The sequence below is a fragment of the Hippocampus guttulatus genome, chromosome 15, assembly GCF_054856545.1.
Source record: "Hippocampus guttulatus isolate MCC_2025c chromosome 15, RoL_Hgut_1.0, whole genome shotgun sequence".
In the NCBI taxonomy this organism is placed as follows: domain Eukaryota; kingdom Metazoa; phylum Chordata; class Actinopteri; order Syngnathiformes; family Syngnathidae; genus Hippocampus; species Hippocampus guttulatus.
The window spans coordinates 1,986,339-2,013,974 of NC_141275.1; the positions used below are offsets into that span (position 1 = coordinate 1,986,339).

Below are 27,636 nucleotides of genomic sequence, written 5' to 3' on the forward strand. Positions count from 1 at the left end.
AGCACTGTTTTTGACTGGGAGGAATGTCGGCGCCATTTGACTGTCGTTGCTGGACAGTCCCGGGGCGCTTGTGTCTTGCGCCTGTAATGGGCAGCATTTTTCACAGCCCCGCTTTGTTCAGCGGAGAGATCGGTGCTGTTGAACGGTCTGCGGCTGGATGGATGTAAGGCTTGAGGAGCCGACGATGAGAAGAAAGGAGCGTTAGCGCGGAGCGCCGATGCGGATTTGGAACTGGGAGTCGCGGCTTGGAGTTTGAAGAGGATTACGTGGGACAGGAGAAGTGAACTAATCTCTTTTCGTCAATGGATGTTACAGCTTCGTGTTTGCTTTCAAAACTTAGCTTGTAGCAGACGTGTGCACATTTTCAGCATGACGTCTCTGATCCACTGGTGAAAGGACACTTTGATCCTCTCCTCTTTCATCTATAACTGCTTCAGACAACAAAGTGTATGCAGAAAATTGGTGAAGATTGCACGACTGTCTGTGTCCTATGTGTTGTGTTGTGTTATTTTTGTTATTTTGACTTCAAAATGGCGCCGCGAGAGTGGCTGCCTTTCCAGCAGCTCCTATATTTTGTTGTTCTACTTCTTCCTTTCATAACTTTGTTGCTGTGAATTGGGAATTTCTCCAATGCGAGACTAATAAAGGTTTTCTTATCTTATCAACCCTTCAGTCTCTATGCCACTGGTCTAGAATAACCAATTGTAATTCCCTTATTTTTTGCATAATAAGTTGCTTCGGATGATAAGACGCACCTTCAATGATTTTAAAACTTTTTACATTTATAGGGCGAACTGCATTGTAAGGCGCAGCGAATAGAAGTGGCTACGGTTTGCTAGGCATACACCAGATGGAGCTACTCCAAAAGGAATACATTACAATCCAACTTTATTTATCGAGAGCCAGCTGGAACAAAGCCGGGCATGAAACATATCCAGTAAATACAAATGGCATTACAAAACAATAAATGAAAGATAAAGGTTACGAAGACCATTGAGCCAACAAAAAGGCACACAAACCCATGGGCTCACATCCACAAGGGGCTAAATATCCTTAGAGGTCATGCTGGTCTTCTTCTTCCTTTGTTTAGTCAGTAGTTTACTATGCTTTTGGTATTATCATCGTTTCATAATGGCTGTGCAGAGCTCACAAAGTTGTCTGTTTGAGTGTGTGTTGGTGAATGCACGTCAGTTAGTGTTAGGCAGAACCCTTTTAGGTTACAATTGGTTCCTACTAATAATTATCACTAGAAGGCATAGGACCAGTAACAGGGAAACAACTCAATGGGGAATATAAAGAGACTGTGTAACACCATCCATAGAGAGCGCATCGAATTATAGGATGCACCGTCAGCTTTTGGGAACATTGAATGCTTTTAGGTGTGCCTTATAGCAGGGGTCCCCAACCTTTTTTGCCCCACGGACCGGTTTATGTCAGACAATATTTTCAGGGACCGGCATTTAAGACATGGCGGATTAATACAACAAAATAATATGCTATGAGCTGCATGAAAACTGTGGTGTTTTCAAAAAATAATAATAAACACAAGGAGCGTCTAATCTGGCCGCAACACTGATCGCTATGGTAATGTTTAATGCCTTCAAAATACGATACAACGCAAATTCAAAGTGCATGAAAATGACGACTCACCACCGCCCCGAGCTTGATTTTCTGCAACTAGACGGTCCCATCTCGGGGTAATAGGAGACAATGACACCTCAATTGTGTGGTTTATGTCCAGTCTACTTCGTAATTTGGTTTTAGTCGCCGTTGCTGCAGAAACCCCCCACCTCACACAGGTAGGATGTCGGAAATAGCAACAGTGCTATTGTGGCGATCTCAGAGTATTCAGCCATAACTTTAATCCAATTGTCTCGAACGTACTTTTAAGGCCACCGTCATTTGCGATCTCCGGCAGTTTTTTAACTCATTTTGCGACCTCCAACGTTTTGTTTTTAGCGTAATCGGTCACATGAGGGAGAAGCGTGGTTTGACGTGAGTCAAGCGTGACACAGACGGATGTCACGGAGAATCCGGTAATTTTTCAAAATAAAACATCTTTCGTATTCCGAAATAAATAAAACAGAATTAAGGCAAGTTCTTTCTGTGCGGCCCGGCACCAAATGCCCTGCGGACCGATACCGGTCCGCGGACCGGCGGTTGGGGACCCCTGCCTTATAATGCCTAAAATACGGTAGCTTATTTTCCATAATAGTTCAGCTGTAGTTGTGAATATGCCAAGTTATAGCAAAATGTTCTACTTTTGGGGTAAAGTTCCTGCGAAAAGTGTAAGGGCCTTAATATTAATATCTTCTGTGTGTGTGTGTGCGTGTGCGTGTGTGTGTGTGTGTGTGTGTGTGTGTGAGTGTGTAGCTAAAGAAGAAACAAGTTTATGTGGAAAAGGTGGAAAGAATGCAACAGGCTCTAGCTCAGCTACAGGCAGCCTGCGAAAAGAGAGAACAACTTGAACATCGACTCCGTACAAGGCTGGAGAAAGAGCTGGAATCACTACGCATGCAACAGGTATGCAAATCAAAATCGATTTTTTAAGCTTCAGACATTTACGGGTAATTTGTTTATTGCTGGCCACATTTGAACTAGAGAAGACAGTTATAGCTGTAATATTACCAATGTTGCACATAAGTGGTGCGACGGAGCACATGAGCAATTTAAATAAAACGCTTCAGTTCAAGTCATTCACTGCACTTTTGCGCACTCATATAATATCTGCATTCAATACACTCACTGTATATGCATGTATTATCTGAATTGCTTATCCTCAATATTAATATACGTTAATCATCTAGTCCACTCATGCAGGTTGACGTATCTTCTTCTTCTCCTTTCGGCTTGTTCCTTTTCAGGGGTTGCCACAGCGAGTCATAAATTTCCATCTTTCCCTGTTCTCTGCATCCTCTCCTCTGACTCCAACTACCTGCATGGATGCCATAACCTTTCCAGTTACCTGTGTGTGTAGCATTATTTCAAAGTCATTTTTTTCTCCAGACACTTAATAAATGTCCTTCTATTTTGTTAATAAAAGTTGGATACGCTTTGCACAAACACGGTTCCAGCGAGACCGCTGTGAAGTGTATTCAGTCACCCAAGAACTTTTAATTCTGGTCTTTCACAATGACATGCTAGTTTAGCAAATAGCATAGCTCCTCCGGCTTTCGCTCTGTTCACCATACTTGTAAGAAGGGGAGTTTATTCGCCGCCGTGGAGGCGAGATGACAGAGTGACTGTGACTGCTGAGTCAGCACCGAAAGCAATATGTTTCACAGGCATTATCAGCCAGCCAAAGCTCGTTGCTAAACTTGCTCTCGCTAGCTGTGGCTGCGTCTCGCGCCGATCTGCGAACTAACCGGCTGCACGTGATATAAGCAGCCCATTGAAGCTTTTAAGAACGTTTCTATGCTTCAATTGTTGGAAACACTTAAAAATATTATTCTCAGCGTTTTGATTAGATAAGATAAGAAAACCTTTATTAGTCTCGCAATGGAGAAATTCCCAATTCACAGCAGCAAAGTAATGAAAGGAAGAAGTAGAACAACAAAATATAGGAGCTGCTGGAAAGGCAGCCACTCTCGCAGCGCCATTTTGAATGAGGCTCAGCATGGCTTGGGCGTGGCTTGTTAGCTCTTCTTTTCCTCCTACGGCTCTTCTCATTCATGCACACAAGTTATTCCTTACTTGTGTTAATTTTCTTTCCTCTCCTTTGGAGCGCATGCCTCCACCCTTCTAAATGTTCTACTACTTGCTCCCTGCTTTCATTGCGGATCGCATATAAAAAATTTCACCAGGCCCCATGAGTGTGCAAATTTTGATGAGTTTTCTTGCATGCTTGGGTTCCAAAAAATGCAATCATAAAAGTCTGATTGTCATGTTTTCCATTCTCTGACATATTTTCTGGGACTGGATAGAATGTACATGTACGATAAAATACCTGTGTCTGAAGGTGATGTTTTCCATACTCTGAGTTGGTTTCTGTGTCCAAATGGAAAGTATCTGTTCACATTTTACACTGGTGGTGGGTCTTTTCACAAAATGACATTGGAGGACTGGAGTTGTCTCACTGGTTTCCCTTTGCACTCTGTTGATTCCTGGAGAAGTACGCTACTGCAGTGGTGAGAAATCAGCTGCATGGTACTAGCATAATATAGAATGAAATGCTGTGATAGTCTTTCAGGTCAGTGGTTGCGAGATCATAATTTGAGGAGTTCTGGGTTGTGAGGTGCCAGGGGTTGCGTGCAGTATACAATCAACTCCTTAAAAGTTTGCCTTTTCGTCTCTGTCATGCTTAACATTTGGTTTATTTTACCCTTCCTTGATGAGATGAAATATAGATCCACATCAATCAAAAAAGAACTTTGTTAACGGTAAAAAAAGCAGGGTTAGGTTGCCACACTAATATATAATAAATGCTCTTGCGATGGGGTTATCACAGTGCGTAGAGCCGATCTCAATGACCATGGTCATGAGCCAGGTCCACTGCGTCCTCCAGGGTAAGCCCCTGGTCCTGGAGATCCTCCCTGATGACATCAAGCCATCTGGTGTGGTGTCTGCGGCGTGGCCTCTTCCAGCCGGCTGTAGCTGGGTTGAATGAAAAGATGGCATGAGTAGGCTGTTCCAGGGGTAACCGGAAGAGATGTCTAAGTCAACGGATGCTCCTCTGAGCGACCAGCCGAGATGTGGGGGGCTGAAGGGTACGTTTTCGGAGGTCTGAATTGGTAACAATTGTAAAACTAGATAAGTATAGCACACATAAAAGTAAAAACATTTGGTTATATGCAGACTTTTCCTTTTCTTTTCTAATTGATATACAGTAAAAAAGATCCATTTATATACTATTACATAACAAGGGGTAGAACTAGATACGTTTTTTTACTTATTCCGACTCCTTTGAACATATAATTGTGCTGTATGATGACTGTTTTCTTTTACTTTCATACAATTTTACTTACCTTCACTTTCTGTCAATTTATTACTGTATCTTTTTATATGTTCAATAAACAATAAACAAACAAACAAACATGGAGGTGCCAGCTGCTGTTCATGATGGTTCTGAGTGACCTGCTGTCAAAGCCATCGACCCTCTTGGCCAGAGTCTTGTTAAAGGCCAGGATTCTGCACCATACAAGAGAATGGGAAGAACTGCTGTATTATAGATGCGCATCTTGGTCTTTTCGGACACTGAGTTGTGGCGCCATAGCGACTGAACAGCTGCAGCCGTGAGGCCGCGTCTGTGGTCGATCTCTGGCTTGGGATCGCCGTTACTTGTAATGGTGGAGCCCAGGTAGATGACGGAATCGACAAATTGCACTTCGTCTGAGCCAAAAAATAGGAGGGACGGGTGGGATCCACCACCAATATACCTAAGTTTTGTTTTCTGCCAGCTTAATTGGAGGCTGAGCTTTGCTGCTTCTGTTTGGTATGTGGAGAGAGTACTGCTGAGGTGTTGGAGGGAGTTGCTGAACAGGGTGGTGTCGTCAGCGTATTCAAGGTTGGTCATGTGGAGGTTGCCAAATGACATGCCTGAGACTTGCTCCCGGACTCGGATCATGAGGTTGTCAATGACACCTTCTCACCCATGCTCTTTCTGCCATTCGAAGCCACCGCCACCCTCAACTTCATGCCCAACCAGTCCACTATAGACCACATCTCAACTCTTCGACTTATTGTTGAGAAGGTCGGAGAGTCAGAGAGTTTCGGAAGGATCTCTTTATAGCTTTCATAGATCTTAAAGCTGCCTTTGACACAGTTGACCACCTCTCCCTTTGGAGCATCCTGAAGTACCTCAGAGTTCCACCCAAAATAACCACGTTGTTCCAGAGACTCTACAACAACTCAGAGAGCTGTGTTCGTGTCAATGGGAAGAACTCAGAGTGGTTCCCCATTCACAGTGGGGTCAGACAGGGCTGAGTGGCCACTCCTGACCTTTTTAACTGTCATTGAAACTCATATGCAGAGAAATAAATTGTATTAGCTGATAAAAATGTTGCCCATGCTTGATCCAGTTTTGACCCAGATCATCATAAAAACTGAATCAGTTTGTGCTTGTATATAAATACATTCACTCAAATTGTCACCAAAATATGTTCAGACCTTTCTATTTAAACAAGTGAATGTATGTGATGTTTTACATCCTTTTAATATGTCCATAAAACTGTATTGAAGTACTGTGTTAAGTTCTTGTCATCAAAATACCTTCTCCTTTCCAGCGTCAGGGAGGCACACCAAACAATGGTGTGGTCCCATCAGAGTACAGTGTCACCGCACTAATGGAGCACCTGAGGGAGAAGGAGGAACGTATTTTGGCTCTGGAGGCTGATATGACCAAGTGGGAACAAAAGTACTTGGAGGAGAGCGTCATGAGACAGTTTGCCCTTGAGGCCGCTGCTTCTGTTGCGTCTCAAAGGTAGAATTACCATTCTATGCATATGTATTATCATAATGAGATTAATTTTCTTGAAGGCATTATAGTATTTTGTTTACTGGTGATAATGTGTCCGATGAAGAGTTATTCAAAAGCGTCCCAATAGCAATAGCACAGGTGCCTCATCCTGGACATGGGCTATGGCATTTTGGTGGTTGGACCTAACCCAAACTCCAAATTGTGAGTGGCGCGAAAAGTAGTTGCCTCAAAGACCAGGATTTTAACTGATATATATATTGAAGAATCAAGTTTTGTCATTGATGATGCGCTTGTTAAAATCTATACCATGTCATCTCTACCCTATTCCAAATTACTACGCACGTCGTGTCTATGGTTTCTTAGGTAAGGCCAGGCAAGGTACTTTTATTTACATAGCACATTTCATACACAAGGCAACTCAGTGTGCTTCACACTTGCGAAGCAGATCTACAAGCATTTACAAATATAACAGTTAACGACATTCATTCAAAAGTAAAGCAGAGAAAACAAAATTAGTACAAAAATTATTCCAAGGTAGTTTGACAACATTTAAACATATTAGCAAACAATTTTAAAAACAAAAAAATAATTAATTAAACTGGGTTTCTAAAATATCTAAAAGAGAAAAACATTTTAAAAATTATTTAGGAGGACCTTAATCAAAGGTAAGAACAAAAGAGCAAAGATTTTATCCTGGAAAAGCATTTACACTTGGGGCTGACCCTGTTGTCATCTTATTCCATTTGTGCGCAACATAACCACAAACAGCTTGCACATTGTCCAGATTGACAAGGCTGACTTTTTTTAAATCTCTAAAATGGCAGGTGGCCAGCATAAACACAAGACCATGGCCGCCGTTGAGTTAGATAATACTAATCAGTTGGATTGTTTCCTCAATAGGTTTATTTAAACCTTGCTGTCTCTTCTTTGTCTACCAAGAACCTTTCCCAGTTCGACAGTCGCTGTACTTCACTAATCAAACACCAAGCCCACTTCATGAGCTGCCATGAGGAGAAGCACCCAGTCCTCTCCTCTCCCTCTGAACTATACACTTCTCTCGTGCTCTCATTACCACATCATTTTTTTCTGTTGCTTGTGAAGTCATAGTTGGATTACTGATTTAGGGTTAGGACAGGTCCTAGTTTATGGAGTTGGGGATCATCCTGTCTGATGTTGTGTCCAGTAATGTTGGAGCACAGTGACTTAATTGCCTTCTTTTTCATCTTGTACACAGATGAAACAGGCAAGTATGAAAACCTGCCTATTTCTCCTCTAATTACCCATTGGGTTTGAGGTGCCGAAGTTCTGCTGGTGGTTGGGAGCTGAAACTCCTTCTGACAGTTACCTCTGTCAGACATTCCCAGCACAATACATTTGGGTGTGCCAGGTCGGACCCGCATATTCCCCCACTGTCGCAGTCAAAACACCACGAAATGGGGATAGTTGACTGCTTCTCCACTCTTTTTATTTGAGTGTGCAAGACATTTGGCCTCGTGTCCAATGAATCCACTGCAAAGCCTCTCATCAAACTGTGGTGTGGGGTGTTGTGGTCCCAATTGCACAAAAGGATTGTTATTAATCTGTGGCAAGCACAGGAGTCTCTCGGGTGCTACCTTAAGCGACCCTGGCCAACGTCCCCTTTTTCACACTTTACCAAAAAAACTTCTATTGTCTTCAAAGTGTCGAAGCCAGGGGGATTTACACAGTCAACCTTGATATGACGACTCGTCTCTTGACTAAGTGGTTATTGCGCACACAGACAGTAAGTTTTATTTTTAGACACAGGTAGGGGGAACTCAAAGTTGCATGACTCGGGAGCAATGACGTTGGTTTTTAGTGCAGAAACCAATCAAATATTTACGCATTCGTCTATTCAGGGTTGCAGCAAAGGGGTTAGCTTGCTAATGCTGGCGACTATGTCGCACTGAGGACGATTCGATACACATCTCGATGCACTACCAGCGATGCGATACTTAAACGATACATGGAATTTTCTGGCGACACGATGCGATACGTTTCACCGTCGTCACGATGTGATACGATGCGATACACATTAAGTTCAAATCAATGCGATCCGATACGATACAATGCAATTTGTTGCGATATTGTGCAATTAAACATGATGCAAATAAGCAAAGAAAAAAAGTTTAAAAAAAGATGGAATTCAGTATGGTATTACAAAAAGGATACCACTTTATTCCTTATAAACAGTAGAACTTGTAAAACAACTTATTTAAGCCCTTTCACAATTGGGTTTTGTGCAAAGAAAATGTACGTAAACAATTTGGCACCTGAGACTCACAGCTGTTGCTGTTGTGTAAACACAAACAGACTACTCTCACTGAGTGTCTTATATGAAATATCCATCTCCATAGGACAGAAAAATACAATTTAAACAATATGGCAGTCACAGGCTCAAAGCTGCTGTGTGTATTGTCGCGTACACAGACCCCTGAGTGTCTCAAAATGAAATGTCCAAAAGAGTCAAAAAAAGAAAACAGATCTTTCTGTAAATGCCACTCTCATTATCAACATCTCACTTTGTGATGTACTTCATATGGCACTGCTTCAGTTTTTTTTCAGGAAGATTAGTTGGTCCACATGTTCAGGAAGAAGCCGACTGCGCTCTGCTGTTATATGTCACCTGCTGTGCTGAACACTCGTTCAGAGGGGACACTTTTTGCAGGGACGGACAAATAGCTCCTGGCCAATTTTGAAAGCAGTGGAAGATCTACTTCTTTTTTCCACCACTGCAACACGTCACCATTGACATCCAACCCATCCCTCCTCCTGTATTTTGTTATTTCTTCCTTAGCTCTCTCCCTTATGGTCTTCTCTGGTGCTCTAGGAGCAAGGAAACCTCCAAGCAACTGGTCCATAGCGGACTTCTTCTTGGGAGGCTCTGGCTCATCATCTGGAGTAGACAAGACAAAGCAAGACAGGACAAAAGAAACATGAGTCAAAACAATATGTCTACAATACTATCAAACACAAACAACAAAATAAACAGGATAATGCACATCCTCCTCCTGGTGCTGATACAGTAACAGGAATCATAAACAATAGTGCAGCCTCATAACTCACTTGGCAATGCTCCAAATTAATTCACACACAGCTGTGCGAACCAATAATATCAGCATATTAAACTAGTTATTAGTTAAATACCATATGACTGCATTACAATACCATCATCACACCTCTTTTCAAATCAATGAACTATTAGAGATAACATAACCAATTCCAAAAAAACAAACCTCTCTCATCTTCCTCCATCTCCTCCACATCATATTCATTGTCCTCCTCCTCCCTGTGGCCTCTCCCATCACCTTCGGCCTTAGCTGCCTGGCTCTCATCATCCAGCATACCATCAGCCCTTGCCTGACAATCAGCAGAGCAGAGAGCAGATGAAATTATCATCATCATCATCCTCTAGAAAAGCCAACCTGGACAAGTATTGAAAACTAGCATCAGTGTTGATTTATTTTCCATGTGAAAAAAAATACATATAATATCATTAGAACTAAAAAAGAAAACCCTTAAGTGAGATGGAAAATACTAAGAGTAAAACTAACTGCTGAATATACTGTATTATATTTCTTACCATATCCTCCACTTGTTGTGCTATCTTCAGGAATATCACATCCTTTGCAGTGTTGTCAGCATCCATGAAGTGCAGGTCATTGAAGTGGGGATCAAGGGCTGAGGCATTGTCGAGGAAGTCTTGGATGTAGTTGTAACGGGAATCAAAGTCCTGTCTGAAATTTTCTTTCATCTTGCCAATTGCGGCTATATCGCTGTGGTTTTCTCCAAATTCTGACCGTAGTTTGGCCAGTAGTGGGGAAACGATGGAGATAGTGGGGGTCTTTTCCTCACTGAGGAGCTTGGTTGCCAATTTCAGGGGGGACATCAGTTTCACAATATCTGGGATTACTTTCGTCTCATCATCTGAGAGGGGAGGCAGTGGTTCTCCCCTTGGCTTAATTTTCCTTAATGCTGCCGCCACAGCAGCCTTCTGTTCCCAGTAACGCTCCAACATATCAAGGGAACTATTCCACCTTGTGGAAACATCATGGATTAGCTTGTGGTGTGCCAGACCAAAGTTGTGCTGCTGATCACGGAGAGCATCGGATGCTTTGGTACTTCTGTGAAAAAATGTAACGACTCTCCTTATTTTCACCAGGATAGGTTTAACCTGGTCTACTGCAAATGTTTTTTGCAAGCACAAATTAAGTGTGTGTGCTATGCATCGCACATGCGGCTTCATTTCTGCGCCAGACCCTGCCAGTATCATGTTAGTGGCATTATCCGTGACTAACGCTGGCTTCTTATCGCCAATGTTCCACTCGCGGCAAACGTCGCGCAGTAACTCCGCAAGGTTTGCTCCGGTGTGCGACTCACGGAAAACTCTGGTCTGAAGAACGAAGTTTTGCATTTCCCACTCGTTGTCAACGTGGTGTGCCGTCACTGTTATATATGAATCAGTAGCGCAAGATGTCCACCCATCCACTGTAAGTGCAACTCTTTGCGCACTGTTCAGCGACACAGTAATCTCACTTCTCACTTTGTTGAACAGATCGGGAATATGTTTGTAAGTGAACACAGACCTGTCTGGTATTTTATACCTGGGTTCCAAAACGTGCACGAGCTGTCTGAAACCCTCGTTGTCCACCACGCTGTAAGGCTGGAGGTTTTTGCATATGAAATAAGCAGTGGCCTTAGTTATAGCCATTGCGCGGTCACAGTGAGCTGCAAGGGGACTCCCAAAATAAGAGGCAATTTTTTTCTGATCCTGACCTGGTTTGCCAAGAGTTTCTCCGGTGTCCAACGAGGAACTGGACGGGGAGGCAGGGGAGGGGGCGGGAAACTTGTCGGTGATGTGGTGCCATCGTTTTAAGTGGGTCTGCATATTTGTGGTGCTGCCGCTGTATGGCTTCTTAGTGCGACATTCTTTGCAAATTACGGAGGTTTTATCAAGCTTTCCGTCTTTCTTTAAGGAAGCTGTAGTATTTCCAAACATAAGATCTGAATGTTGCGGGTGCATTAAATATAGTAGTTTCCTCGCTGCTGCTTGCGCGAACTTCCTAGTGTTTCGCGAGTAGTGTACTGGACTGTATGTGACGCACGGCTTGCGTCCGTATTCAACACAAAACGCAAAATAATGATGGTGGATTCATCGCGCCTAGGAAAGGGCAGATAGGTGACGTTTAACATGAATAAAACTGCGCTTGCATCGGATTTTACCGATACCCACCAACGCATCGTGATGAATCTAGATTTCACCCGTCAATTGCGTCATACCCAGTGAATGAGCCGATGCACTCGCATCGCGCACGTGCGCATCGATGCATTGAGTAATATCGATTCTTTTCCACACCCTTACTAGATATGTGTGCCAGGGTGCAAATAGATAGAATAAGATACAAAGCCAGGAAAAAAGGTCACAGCGACACAACGGCCAAGCTCAAGTAACCCATCTACTTATGTGCCAAAGAGGCCTAATCCAATGATCCCTGATGGGTCACTTAACTAAAACTTGAGCTTTTGGCAAAAAAATGGTTTCGCCCCCACTTGAACTGAACAAAAGGTTTGTTCATCTCACCCTCTGTTTGTGTATACACAAATCCTAAATGTCCGTTTGATCCCGCACAAGGCAATGGTCACAAATGAGCCCCCCCCCCCGTACATGCCCCCTTAGGTGCCATTAACTTTAGGGATCACTAGTGTGGTACAGAATTATGGAAAATTCGACATAAATATAACAAAATAAGTCACTGATAATGGATTGGGTGTTTGTTTCGTATTGGTTCAGATGATGCAGGCAGGAAACTTGTGGACTGCATGACATTCAAGATCAACAACCTTTATCTTCATTAGTAATCAGAGAGCCTATACCAGACTATCTCATCAATGTTGTCATCCTTGTTGGAGTCTTTAAAACTGGGGTCTTTCAGCAGTGGGGGTTTCTCGAATTGAACATCCAGATAAGATGGTGGTCAGTACGTCCAATGACGGGGCCCGAATGCAAAGAACACAACAGGATCCACAAAATACAAACATGTCTAGCACTACTCCTATCAAAATGAATAAAAGAAAATAATTTCTCATGGGACGGCATGGTGGTCAACTGGTTAGCACGTCCGCATCACAGTGCAAAGGTGATGGATTAGATTCCCGCCCCGTCCTTCCTGTGCGGAGTTTGCATGTTCTCCCCATGGCCGCATTGGTTTTCTCTGGGTTTGCCGTCTCCGTGAGCCGTCACCTTACCATGGTGGAGGGGTTTGTGTGTCCCAATGATCCTCGGAGCTAAGTTGCCTGGGGCTTTATGCCCTTGGCAGGGTCACCCATGGCAAACAGGTCTTGGTGAGGGACCAGACAAAGCACGGCTCACAAAAAACCCTTATGACGAACAAAATAAATGGAACCCAGTTTCCCTTGCCCTGACGTGGGTCACCGGGGCCCCCCTCTGGAGCCAGGCCTGGGGGTGGGGCTCGTTGGCGAGCGCCTGGTGGCCGGGCTTAGCCTGAAGAGGCAACGTGGGTCCCCCTTCTCATGGGCTCACCACCGATGGGAGGGGCCAAAGGGGTCGGGTGCAGTGTGAGCTGGGCGCTAGCCAAAGGCAGGGACCCTGGCGGTCCGATCCTCGGCTGCAGAAGCAAGGTCTAGGGACATGGAATGTCACCTCTCTTGCAGCGAAGGAGCCCAAACTGGTGTGCGAGGTAGAAAAGTTCCGACTCGATATAGTCAGACTTACCTCCACACACAGCCTGGGTTCTGGTACCAGTTCTCTCGAGAGGGGTTGGACTCTATTCCACTCTGGAGTTGCCCACGGTGAGAGGCGCAGAGCAGGTGTGGGCATATTCATTGCCCCCCGGCTCAGTGCCTGCACATTGGGGTTCACGCCGGTAGACGAGAGGGTTGCGTCCCTCTGCCTTCAAGTGGGGGGACGGGTCCTGACTGTTCTTTGTGCATACGCACCCAACAGCAGTTCAGCGTACCCACCCTTTTTGGAGTCCTTGGAGGGTGTGCTGGAGAGGACTCCTGCTGGGGACTCCCTTGTTCTGCTGGGGGACTTCAATGCTCACGTGGGCAATGACAGTGAGACCTGGAGGGGCGTGATTGAGAGGAAAGGCCCCCCCCCCGATCAGAACTCGAGTGGTGTTTCGTTATTGGACTTCTGTGCTTGTCACGGATTGTCCATAACAAACACCTTGTTCAAACATAAGGGTGTCCATATGTGCACTTGGCACCAGGACACCCTTGGCCGCAGTTCGATGATTGACTTTGTGGTTGTATCATCGGATTTGCGGCCGCATGTTTTGGACACTCGGGTGAAGAGAGGGGCGGAGCTGTCAACTGATCACCACCTGGTGGTGAGTAGGCTCCGATGGTGGGGGAAGATGCCGGTCCGACCTGGCAGACCCAAACGGATTGTGAGGGTTTGTTGGGAGCGTCTGGCGGAATCCCCTGTCAGAAGGAGTTTCAACTCCCACCTCCGACAGAGCTTTTCCCATGTTCCGGGGGTGGCGGGGGACATTGAGTCCAAGTGGACCATGTTCTGTGCCTCTATTGTTGAGGCGGCCAATCGGAGTTGTGGCCGTAAGGTGGTTGGTGCGGCAACCCCCGTACTCGCTGGTGGACACCAGCAGTAAGGGATGCCGTCAAGCTGAAGAAGGACTCCTATCGGGCCTTTATGGCCTGTGGGACCCCAGAGGCAGCTGACGGATATCGACTGGCTAAGCGGAACGCAGCTTCGGTGGTCGCCGAGGCAAAAACCCGGGCGTGGGAAGAGTTTGGTGAGGCCATGGAAGCCGACTTCCGGACGGCTTCGAGGAAATTCTGGTCCACCATCCGATGTCTCAGGAGGGGGAAGCAGTTCACCACTAACACTGTGTACAGTGGGGATGGGGCGCTGCTGACTTCGACTCGGGACGTTGTGAACCGGTGGGCAAAGTACTTCGAAGACCTCCTCAACTCCACCAACACGCCTTCCTCGGAGGAAGCAGAGTCTGAGGACCCTGAGTTGGGCTCTCCTATCTCTGTGGTTGAAGTCACCGATGTGGTTAAGAAGCTCCTCGGTGGCAAGGCCCCAGGGGTGGATGAGATCCGCCCGGAATTCCTCAAGGCTCTGGATGTTGTGGGGCTGTCCTGGTTAACACGCCTCTGCAACATCGCGTGGTCAGCGGGGAGAGTGCCTCTGGATTGGCAGACCGGGGTGGTGGTCCCTCTTTTTAAAAAGGGGGACCGGAGGGTGTGTTCCAACTACAGAGGGATCACACTCCTCAGCCTCCCTGGTAAGGTCTATTCAGGGGTGCTGGAGAGGAGGGTCCGTCAGGAAGTCGAGCTTCAGATTTAGGAGGAGCAGTGTGGTTTTCGTCCCGGCCGTGGAACCAGTGGACCTGCTCTACACCCTTAGCAGGGTCCTCGAGGGTATGTGGAAATTCGCCGAACCAGTCTACATGTGTTTTGTAGACTTGGAGAAGGCGTTTGACCGTGTCCCTCGGGGAGTTCTGTGGGGGGTGCTTTGTGGGTATGGGGTACCGAACCCCCTGATACGGGCTGTTCGGTCACTATACCACCAATGTCAGAGTTTGGTTCGCATTGCCGGCAGTCAGCCGGAATCAATTCCAGTGAGGGTAGGACTCCGCCAAGGCTGCCCTTTGTCGCCCTCATCTATGGTCACGAGCTATGGGTCGTGACCGAAAGAATGAGATCCCAGATACAAGCGGCCGAAATTAGCTTTCTCCGCAGGGTGTCCGGGCTCTCCCTTAGATATAAGGTGAGAAGCTCGGTCATCCGGGAGGGGCTCAGAGTCGAGCCGCTTCTCCTCCACATCGAGAGGAGCCAGATGAGGTGGCTTGGGCATCTGATTCGGATGCCTCCTGAACACCTCCCTGGTGAGGTGTTCCGGGCATGTCCCACCGGGAGGAGACCCCGAGGACGACCCAGGACACGCTGGAGAGACTATGTCACCCAGCTGGCCTGGGAACGCCTCGGGATCCCCCGGGGAGAGCTGGAAGAAGTAGCTCGGGAGAGGGAAGTCTGGGCTTCCCTGCTAAAGCTGCTGCCCCCGAGACCCGGCCCCGGATAAGCAGTAGGAGATGGATGGATAGATGGATGGGTTTGCCGGGTTCCTCAATAATGGATGGATGGATGGATTTCTTCTAGTAATAATTAAGATTAATTATTCCTTTCCAATTACTAAATCATTTCACAGACAAACCATTTCATGGGTGAAACATTTCACACCAGCACCGCTCCCATTTTGGAGGTCAGCTCCATCAAAAAACAAAAACGAAAAAAACCCCAAATATTCATTTTAATCATTTATTGAACAGTTTGTTTGTTCCTTTATCCTCATGGTCAATCACTATTTAATGCAAAAACAATTTTTGCCGACTGCAGGACTCTACACTAACTTTTACACTGAAAGCACTGGAGCTACCAACTTTTTCAGTTGGTCGCACCAACATAGGATTTGGTCGCACCCATTTTACAACATGGACAACATGACCAGATTTGATGATGTATAGTCATCCCAACTGGCATACCGTAATTTTGTATGATGTAAAGATAAGACAAGTACAAATTATCCTTGTTGAAAATAATTTGCTTGTCCCTATAATCAGTAACAGATATCAGCTATTGGAAACCCCAATTGTAACCTGCCTGACCACCCACATAATAGACAAAAAGGAAGGAGACATCTAAAACACGCTGGATAGGAGCCCTCAAAGACTGAGTTTGGACACCCCTGACATCGAGTCTTCAATAAACAAAAATGTGTGTTTCTAGAATGTGGGAGGAAACTGGAGCACCCAGAGGAAACTCACACAGGCATGTGGAGAATCCACACAGGAAGGCCGTAGCCCAGATTTGAACCCACAACCTCAAAACAGGCAGTTGTACTAACCAGTTGTACATCAGATGTGTGTGAATGCTTCTCTGCATTGTATTATCTGATGGGCCACTCACTGGTTACAGCAATTTCAACAGAGAGTGTTGTTTGTTTCACCCTTAAAACAGTTGTTTGTTTTACAGGGACACCTCTGTCACAATGTTAAGTCATTCTTCCAGCAGCAGCTATGACACATCAGTGGAGGCCCGCATTCAAAAAGAAGAAGAAGAGATACTAATGGCGAATCGCCGATGTATGGACATGGAAAGCAGGTATTTTCGAAACTTCTGTATTTTTCTTGATAACTATCAGTAATGCAGAATGTAGACTGTTACTCTCTGTAAAAAATGTAGACGTTTCTTCAAGCCTTTAAATTAACATGACTTTTTACTGTCCCTTCACAGCGATTAAAGAAATTACAAACATTATTGGTCAGAGAAAATTGGTCACAGTAATCTTTTGACACAATCAGTTATGATGTAATCATAATCAAACTAAAAAATCATGGCATTTGCGGCATTGTGTTTCACTGGATTTAACACTATTTACTGACAACCATGTGTCAAATTGGGTGATTCATCATGTTTGAATATTTTTGACAGTGTCCCCCATGGGTCAGTGTTGGGCCCTAAATTCTTTTGCCGAGTTTACCGTACTGGGATTAATCCTGGTTCTAGATTAACTCCTACTTTATTCCAGGATTTATCGATAAAACTTTCAGAAATATGGACTCAGACTAGTTCTACTCTTGAGTTAAATAATCTCCTGTCTTGATGAAACACTCAAAGTCTAAATTAAGACTGAAATCAAGGCTGGCCAGGGGTAGGTTTAACTTCCAAACTAAGGCTGAATCTTTCACTCTGCATGATGAAAATGGATTTCCTTGACTACATCAATGATGTTGCCAGTGTCACATGACAAGTTCAATTTGTACCCAGGAGCAGACATAACACACAAGTTGAAAATCTACTGAAATACAACGTAACTAAAAAAAGGGGCTGCATGCAGAAGACAGCTGATGCGATGACTGGGTGAAAGCTTGACATACTGACCACACGTGTTAAGCCTCTTCCACATGATGGTAACAGAGGAAGTGTCTAACACGGTGGTTCTTAACCCATTTAATCCCACATTTTTCCCAGACATTTAAAAGTCAAAATCAGGTGTCAGTAGTAGCCCTTTTAAGTAATCAGTAATAAAAAAATTCTATAGCCCTGTAAACGAAATCATTGTTTGGTGAATCGGTTCTTCTCAGGGGTTCGACGGAGCCTCTGCCATGGAGGTTAAGGCACACCTGACTCAACATGTCAGTTATGACACGCCCGCTTGGCCATCACTGGCTGGTTCATTTTGTGCACAATTTAAAAAACGTATACTTATGTCTTGAAACTTTATTTAGCGTTTTTTTTCTGTTTTTAATCAATTTTATGTCTTAAATTTGTAAAAATAAATAGATAAAAAATATTTTTCACTCATGAAAGTTTCGGTGAATGTGCATATGAACTGGTTCGGTTCGGTTCCTCTAACAAGGTTAAGAACCATTGGTCCAACATAAGTATGGGAGTTGGCAAGGATTAAAATAATGGTGGGGAACACTGATTGGGTAACACAAGGGATCGGGTAAACGAGCATAGGTGGACACAAAGACATGCTCACCTTGCATGTTGCACCATCACAGCACATACACAATGAATATGTTTGTGAATAACGCATTGCGCTCTGCTAAATGCAAAGTGAAAAGGCTTTAACTTTCCCCTCAATGTTTCTCAGTATCAATCCTGCAATTGACAGGTAATCCTTCCAGGGTGTACAGTATCTCTTTTTACACTCTTCTAATTCAGTATAACCTGTTGTTTCTGACTAAGGATAAAGAATCTCCATGCCCAGATCATAGAGAAGGATGCGATGATCAAGGTACTCCACCAGCGCTCCAAGAAGGAGCCAATCAAGTCAGATGTGCCATCTGCAATGAGGCCCTCCAAGTCTCTGATGTCTATCTCTAATGCTGGCCCTGGAAGTTCAGGAGTGCTCTCTCATAGCATTGGACTCAGTAGCTCAGCCATCATTGAAGAACGCAAAGATAACAGCTGGAAAGGGAGCCTAGGTAAGAGTTGATAAAGTGTTCTTCACTATGTGTGTACTTTACAAACAGTGGGCTTGAAGTGTAATGGTGGTGAGGGTTTGCCATGCGCCATGGTCAAAATTTCCCATATTTTCCACTCCAGCAAAGGACCAATTCGTCCGTCAAAATTGCTCCGGCAAGACACGTAACAAAAGTCATGACGACAAAGAACAAATGTCCGTTTGCAAATAATCCCACTAGCTTCTTCGCGGAGAAATTTCGCATGTGATTTGTTGCAGTATTCAATCCGATGATGCATGAATTACATATGCCGGCGACATAGTCGTGAGGGTTAGCAAGCTAGCCCCTTGAATGGGACCCTGAATAGACGAAATATTTGATTGGTTTCTGCACTATAAACCAACGTCATTGCTCCCGAGTCATGCAACTTTGAGTTTCCCCTACCTGTGTCCAAAAATAAAACTTACTGACTGTGACACGGCGCAATAACCACTTAATCAAGAGACAAGTCGTCATAGTAAGTCTGACTGTTTGTTTAAATCCCCCTGGCTTCGACACTTCGAAGAGAACAGATGGTTTTTTGGGTTGTGTGAAAAAGGATACTCAAATGGTTTCACAGAGGGGAAGTTGGCCAGGGTCACTTAGTGACGATTTTCCAAAACACAAAAATACTGAAGAGCACAGGTACGTTTGTTTTTGACCTATCTCCAATTTTATTTCATGTGTTTTTACACATTTTTCCATACAAATTCCGACCCTGATGTATATAACGTAATTCCACATTGCACACTGACTAACATCTTTGTGATCATAGATTCTGTATGCAGTATGTATGCAGTAATCATGAATGTCATTATGATTGTAAACTGTAAATTAATCATAAAAATTCTATGTGCCAAATATAGTTTATAACTTCCTGTACACAAACATACTGCACAAAGTATGCCCGTAATAATAGCAACATAATTTAAAAAAATATAACTCATATAACGAAGGCCTCAAACCTTTTACAGCTAGTACCACCTAAAAATGTCGTTTTACAAATGCCATTATAGTGGCCTTCATCAAAAATACAGTAACATAGTGGGCCTACGTGTTCATTTAAAAAAAAATTGTTTCTTTTCCTAAAATATACCTTTCTTAAAATAACAATATTGTAAACCCTTTCAACATTGTTTAGTTCAAACATTAATACTGTGATGGAAATGATTACATTTAAATGTGTTGAAAAAATGTTGAGTAAAAATCATACTGCAAAAAACAAACCCTGAAAGACATTACATTATTTTTTTTCTAAATACATCATTTCAGAACACATGTTGAAAACATGCAAAGACTGAGATTAATTTAGTCCTGAAATGCAGAGACATATAAAACCCGTTTTCATTATCCCAGGTATCCAGATTTTTTTGAGAAGCTGAAGTGCAGGCAAGCTGACAACCAAGGAACAGCTTATTTGTACCACTACAACATGCACTTAGCCATCAAGCCACCAACTCAGGAAAAAAACATCTTCCCTAAAGTTTTGCGTTAATCGTCCAACAATGGCCTTGCCGTGTGTACAATTGTGCAGCGCACATAACAAGAGAGCGGCAAAACAAGCTTAAGTGTCGCCAGGAGATATTTATTCTGTTTAGGCTTCATGACCCAGTGCCAAGCCTGGTGGTGGTAGTCAGTAGTCTTACAAAAAAATCAAGGTAAATTGTTTTTCTCCTCCAGGGGTTCTGCTCAGTCCAGAATTTCGCCCAGACTCTCTCAGGACAGAATCTATGACATCATCTCCCTCCCCGGTATTTCCTTCGACACAAACGACAGCAGTTCACTCGAAGACAGGCAGTAGGGATAGCTGCACACAGACGGACAAGAATCAGAGTCAGGACACCAGTAAGCCAGGCACCCCAGCCCTTCAGAGTATGATGATGCCAAACCGATTGTCCAGCACCAGCCCCCTCTACATCACTGAGCGTGGCACTGGTAAGACAAACTGAGCATTATGTTCATTTTTCTAATATTTATTCACAAACAACTATGTTTTTGAATGCTCTGCGTCAACACGCACCTGATATATAGCTAGGTTTTAGTGATGTCAAAAATACCAAGATTATTTATTTCTCCACCAATGTGAACTATAATACATATGAAATTGTAGAATATATCACAAAACGCAGCAATTTTCAGAAAGGTGATAATGCAGCATGATGCACCAAAATGATGATTCAACTGACTTTTGTTTTAATTGATATTGTTTAATTTTGTTTGGCAAGATATTTCATTGTATGTTCAATTTTTGTAATGTTGCAACATTCATTTATAAAAAAAAATACATTTCCATGTATGAATTTATATTTTCTACTGTTGTGTGCCATAGAAAACAAATTTTGAAAGGAAATAAGGAATCCATGTTTTCTTACAAGTCTGTCTTAGTTTACTCACTTATGTTGAGATCTGTATGAAGATTGTGTTGTCTTCGAGTTGTGTTGAAGCCTCACGATTTGATTGAAAATGATTTATCGCTTTTTTGGAATGATCCAATTCAATATGATAGGCAATTTCAATTTTATATTTTGATACACAAAACATATTCTAATTAAAAGGTAACTCCAAATAACCAACATATTTTTTATTGAATTTTATTTTCAAACCAGCTCAGCTTTACTAATTCCCAATATTAAAAGAAAAAAAACTGATATCTGAAGAATAGTCAACGTGTCATGTGGAACAACAAAATTTATATGATTAAACTGTTCTGTACAGTGGTACCTCTACTTACGAATGTCTCTTCATACGAAACTTGCAAGTTATGAAAATCCTCAACAGGAAAATATTATCTCTTGTTTTGAAAGAAATTTCAAGATACGAAAGGTAAAAATTGTTAGGTTAATGCTGGTAATCTGATGTTAAGAACACATCAGGAACAGGAAGACTCAGGAGGCAGGCATGGTTGTCTTTCTTGCAAGAGAGAGTGCGCTAAAACATGTCTTGGTTCACAAACTCAGAGCAGCTCTCCAGCTGGCTCTGCAATGTAAACCGTTACAGGTTCCAGGGCAACTCTGAAGAGAGCGCGTTTGTCTCCTTGCATTTATTGGAAGGATTTCCCTGATACACGATCTTCTAACGGGTGTGGGGAGTATTTTCACATTCCACAACAGTTTCAGTAAAGCAGAGTTTCAATAAGAACACACAGTTCATTCCTGAGATGTCGTCAAACGGCCCCTACTGGATGTCGATGGTCCACGAACACAACTTCCACACTATGCTGATGTTTGCCTTGGACATTTTCGAAGGATTGCAAAAAGCAGACAAAAGCAAATGCCCTTTGATCAGTCCTTCACAAAACGCCAGGCAAAAACCACTTCTGAGAGAGAAGATGAACTAAAGAGGGCAAAAATGAGGAGGACGCAGTTAAAAATTAAATGACCATTATTTTTATTCTTCACTCTATTTCTTTGTTTTTTTTTTACATTATGCACATCTCTCATTTATTGTGCAATAATCTAATTGTAACATGTATGTCCATATTTTGATGCCTTTTTATGCTTTCAGTTGAAAAAAAAAGTCTCCATGTGAGTAACCTGGCTCAGCGCAGGTGCTGGTGAATTTTGTAATCTAGACCACTTTGCTTTTGAAATAAGGCATCTTAAGTCAGCTGACCATTTTACCACAAATTATTTTCAATGTTTCGCACCAACTAAAAAGAGAGAAAATTCTCCTTTTTTCCTGAGCTACTGTGTGTTGTGTCATGAAACGACTCCTCGGGGTCATTATTGAACAAGCGAATCCTCTCAACACTTGCTGAAATTCATGGAACATGTAGTTCACCATTTCAACTGTTTCCTCTCATGGTCTTTTCATTTTAGGGCCTTTCACACTTGCAAAGCTTGTCAATATGTCTTATTCCTTATAAACACACAGCAATGCTAAAATGCTACCCGCTCAAGTGAAGTTGCTCAAAGGCTTTTAAAACATTGTATTTAATGCTTTTCAACACAAGAAATGCTCAGTTTTAGGTTAAATTTGTATCTGTTTCAAATGTCCCCACTGAAAATGTTTCGCGACTATAAAGTACATTTTGTTGCTATGCACAATGTGGATTTCAGAAATAAAGTAGTTTTATTTTAAAAATAGGAAACCAATTGGTTTTGGTTGTCAGATGTATTTTGATAAAGTAAAAATATTTCCCTGAATACGTGATTATTCTCCAGAATTTTCAATAGGACACTCGAATACTGACATATTCGATAGCTGCCTAGTTATATTCAGACAATGGATGGATGGATGGATGTACACGCAAGTGTCTGATGCTGCGGGTACTTAAAACAGGTTACTGAGCCCCCACTGATGGGCTAACCTGGTGTGTGGATATCAAAAAAAAGTAAAACAACTAAAACAACCCAGTACAGTTTAAACTCAAAAGCAGTACAGTACTTGATAAGGAAAGTTATATCTGTCTCTTGAGTGTGCTTGAGTGTTCTGAACAGTGAGTCTCCTACTGTGGAGAAAACACTGGCTTAGTTTGAGAAAAAAACATACACGTGGTTATTATGTAATGCTAGCTGGCACCTGCAATTTCAAATTGAATCATATAATCTTGATCTATTTTATTTTGCTAATGTTCTTGTTCTTATTTTTATAGATGGACATGTGTTTCAGAGCAGCACTCTGGAGCGAAGGGTCCCGATCCAGTCCCAGACCCACCCACAGCATCATCCCTCAGCCAGAGCCACCCACCAAGAAGTGGACAAGGACATGATGGAGATTCTCATCTGACCCCATTAGCTCTTCCAAATGAGTGAATGGGCGGCAATGAGGAGGTGGTCCCGGGCATCCACAGCGTCACGCTCCCCAAACCCCCAGTCGACATACTGTAAATGTATTAGGTGCACGTTAAGCGCCGGATCAATAATAGAATAATGCGCATGCTGAAGCGGCACATTCTTTGAGAAAGGTCTGTCCCTCCCTAAATATGAAAATATTTATTTTGAGTTATGCATAACGGATGCCAGCTTGGAAAGGTTCACTTTGCGTACTTTCTAATGTGGTTATAAAGCAAACTGGCGTGCCAAATTTTTACCTCAGTGGTTTGTGCTCTGTGCTCCAACAGCGCGGTTTGGTCACTGCAAGAGAAAAACGGCAACAGTTACACATGTCCGTCGCCGGGAGTGAAATGAAATCAAAATGAAAATCTGCTATGTTCGAAAAGAAATGTTTACACACGCTGCCCACACGCGCCCCCACTCATTGACCAAAAAAATCAAATCGGGGGCTATCAAAAGCGGTCGTTGGCATCTTCTGTGCTTGGCACGCCCCTGAACTCGATACAAAAATAATGTACTGTACATACCGGTATTTTCTTTGTGAAGCACGTATCACAGCTTTTACACATTTCACTAATTCCTTTTATTTTTGTTTATTGAAAAATGCCTCTTTCTGTCCCAATAATAATGTTTCAATCAAACTATTGTTTCAAAACATCATGGAGTAAACAGTTCAAACAAACTCATATGTCCACATAAATGTGTACATATGTCCACTGTCCACTATCACATTTTAAAATCACCTTTGCTTTTGGGCTGCGCTTTGTAGACTGATTTGTCAGTAGCCAAGCAGCAAACAAAACATACTAGTCAAATGTTTAATTAATATGCTGAATCATCAGACTACTACACATAATAGCGAAAACAACATTAAATAACACATATGTTAGTGCAGGGGTGCCCAAACTTTTTTGACCGAAGATCTACTTTTCGATCAACCAACCTCCCGCGATCGACCCGCTACCGCGCACATACGCACGCACCCACTTACACACGCATGCCATGATGAGCAATAGCCTGACGCTGAGTCATACGACTTTGGCAGCTTGTTAACGATCGTAGCTCACGCGTACTGTTTTAAAATGCTTCTCTCGGCCCTCCAGATTCCCATCCTTTGCCCGTCGTCCCCTCGGTGAATTGTACAAAACAAACTCTGAATGAGAATAATGATAACGATAAAAGATATAGCGCAACAACTCTGATCACAAGCTGCAACTGCAGACTGCTCAGCGCGAACAATTTCCATGTTAGCGGTACTTTTTGTGAAAGTGAGACTGATAGAATGATTAGGGTGCAGTGTGCATTAACACAAAAAATACAGGATTACTAACATGCACTGAGACACAAATGTTTGGGGTTTTTTTCCCCTCTACACGGATCAACTTGGGACCAGTCCTTGATCTACTGGTCGATCGCGATCGACGTAATGGGCACCCTTGTTTTAGTGTTTGCAACATCAACTGAACACCATCCATCCATCCACCCATTTATCCCAGAGTTCGGCCACCCGCGGCTGCGGAGTCGCATGCGGCTCTTTCATCCTGATGTTGCGGCTCTGCGCGGCTTGGGAAAATTAATTCTAAGTGTCCTACTGAAGTGTATGTTATTTGTTTCAAAAGCATGGATCACTTCGTTATGTTCTGTGACTGTACACTAAGTGGCAGTGTATAAAATACTGTCGACAGGAAAAAGGAAGGAGAGGAGTTCTGTCATGGCGACTGACTATAGTGAATTGGATGAACTAGTGTTGTGCTGTTAATAGCCTGTTAAAATAATGCAGTGTTGGGCTACACTCTGGCCTTGTTATTCAGCCTCCCGAAAGCACAACTTCTTTCTTCAGACCTTGTGCAATTTCGGTGATCAGCATTGCTCTTCTTCAGAGACCTTTGTGAGCACTTGATGTCTAAGCAGGCAGATTTGACAGGCGGCATGCACGGAAAGCCCAGCGACACCAAAACTGCACAGTATCTGAACGTAGTATTTTATTTGTTTATTTGTTGTTGTTTAATTGTAGTTGTTAAATTGTAAGAGTTTTGTGATCTCGAAATCTTAAAATAAAATCATTTATATATTGTATTATTTTGTTGTCACCCAAAATATGCTTCTCACTGCCTTATTGGTACAAGCATATGCCATTCAAAGTGGTATATTTAAAAATAATGTGAAAACACGGTGGAAAAATCAATGTATTCAAGCTTTGCGAGTGGCAACTTGTGATGGATGCTGGTGGCTTCACTTATCTTGACGGCAAGTATTATGCGGCATTGCTAGTCCACTCGTAAAAATCCGTGGCTGCCATGCATATATTGTAGTCCATTATGGCCCAAAACAATCAGCCTTGGTTTCAACAGACCATAACATCTCATGTGTTTTGTTCATGTTCTATTAATTAAACCAACTCCCTATGATGCCTTGTCCTTTGTTGTCATATAGTTACTGCCCGTATAATTGTCTTGGATGCAATATGGCAACCACGTTTCCCTTAGAATACCAAGTGTCCTGGGTGATTTTAATTCACAATGCTATTAAGTGCTCTGTGTAAAAATGAATTTGTATTCAGTGCCCACCTGTGGCATGCGCATCGGCTGTGGAATGTGTTTTTTCTTTCTTACTTCCACCTTTGCATCCAACCAATTGACTTAATTTTTGAAAAGTATGGCATATTGCCGCTGCTGAATTTGCATTTATTTTTCATGACATTGCTTTCATCACTTCGGCAAGATCTTTGTAATCACACTCCACCTCACATATAATCAGTTCACTATCCATGTCAGTAGCTGCCACAGTTCACAGTAAAGAGCCAGCAACCATCTCAGAGATATGCCTATACATTCATAAGGTGCTTTGGATTGATAATGAATGGTTGAATAGAAGTGTTAAAGGTTACACTATAATACGAACCTTGTGGTGCACTTAACCAGGTAGATGTGGGGTTTTGTACGTATACATACACAAACATTTCATATAAATCCTTTCAACATGTTTATAATTGGGACCCCATATGTATTTCAGTTTCTTTGGCAACATTAGTCATGCTGATCAACCAATTGTAAATTCTGCTGTACAGTGTTATCGATAGGTTGCTTGCTGTGTTGGACCAAATCTATTTTTTTACCGTTTAGTAGTTTTTTTGGCACTGGTTGTATTTTTGACCCCCGGTTATTTTGCAACAACTGCAAAGAGATCATGTATTTTAACTTGCACTCATGTTTTATTGTTTAGACTTTTATTATTTTGAATAATTTTAAATAAAGTTTCTACATCAAGTTTGGCTTGTAAATTTGTGTCAAAAGATCTCAGGTAGGGCGCTCTGCACCTCACACCTGAGGCTCGCCAGCTCATCACCCACCTGTAACTCATCAGCTCATTTGGGCTGGTATAAGTTGGCTCCCAAAGCAGTCCTCAGTGCAAGTTTGTGCTTTACCCGACTGCAGTAATCTCTGTTGGCACCTACTGAAGTTTTTGTTTCCTGTACAGTGTACACTCTTCCATGTGGATTCCTCGTGCTTCAGTTCTCCCTGAACTTTAAGTCTCAGTTTTCCCTGAGTTGATTTTGCAGAGGCTGTAATGAACGACAAGTTGTGGCAAACATCATTTCTGTCTATTGCCATGTGATTGGGGTGAAATAACCTTAACTGGTAAGTTCCATTTATTCTTTTTTTTTTTTAACTTTATGTCGTATAAAGCAGTGGTTTTGTCAGAGATATGCCTCGAACAAGTTGAACAAACAGACTCAGATTGTCTTTGCTGCCGGCAGGGAGTTCAGTTATCGATGAAGCCAATCAGTGTTCGCTTCTCCAACTGAAACTCAACTTTCTGTGCTCCATGCCGAACTTTTATTGGGAACATATGCAAATTACAAGTAACATCAGGCAAACATTCTCCCTCTTTTGCATGCCGCGCTTTTCGGCCGGCCCTCCGTTACGCACTTCAGTAGACATTTTTAGACACAGACAACTCCCTACACAAACAATAGGTACTTTATTTCTCCACGAACTGAGACAACTGTAACTTTACTCAAGTACATTCTCATCACAGTGGGGGCACATCCTGTATTATCGGTTAACAAGCGCCTTCAATTTGGCCTTGATTCTCTGTGTACATTGTGTACAAGCTGCGAGAGCACACACACCTGAGGTGAACCAAGCATCCAATAAAATGAAACTTGTAAACATGATAACTTTGTGTTTGTTTAGTTCCCCAACCTTTTTTGACCCACAGACTGTTTAATGTCAGACAATATTTTCACCGACCGGCCTTGAAGGTGTGACAAATACAACAAATTAATATATGACCTGCATGAAAACTGTAGTATTTTCGAAACATAATAATAAACACAGATCATGACACAAGGCATGTCCTATCTGGTCGCTAATGTAACATTTAAACATGCCTTCAAAATAAGATACAAAGTGTATGAAAAATACGA

The 27,636-nt window shown here is 42.9% G+C and overlaps 1 protein-coding gene across 1 annotated transcript in view; it reads left to right on the forward strand.

The window, feature by feature from the left end:
* amot (angiomotin) overlaps nt 1–26,423 on the forward strand; it is a 54,752-nt gene extending 28,329 nt beyond the window's left edge. The window contains exons 7-12 of the mRNA XM_086131429.1: nt 2,374–2,523; nt 6,222–6,418; nt 16,454–16,582; nt 18,176–18,414; nt 20,113–20,367; nt 23,027–26,423. Of these exons, the coding sequence (XP_085987555.1) occupies nt 2,374–2,523; nt 6,222–6,418; nt 16,454–16,582; nt 18,176–18,414; nt 20,113–20,367; nt 23,027–23,160 (1,104 nt within the window). The 3' untranslated portion in view covers nt 23,161–26,423. The remainder of the gene's footprint in view (nt 1–2,373; nt 2,524–6,221; nt 6,419–16,453; nt 16,583–18,175; nt 18,415–20,112; nt 20,368–23,026) is intronic.
* Nucleotides 26,424–27,636: the final 1,213 nt, after the last annotated feature.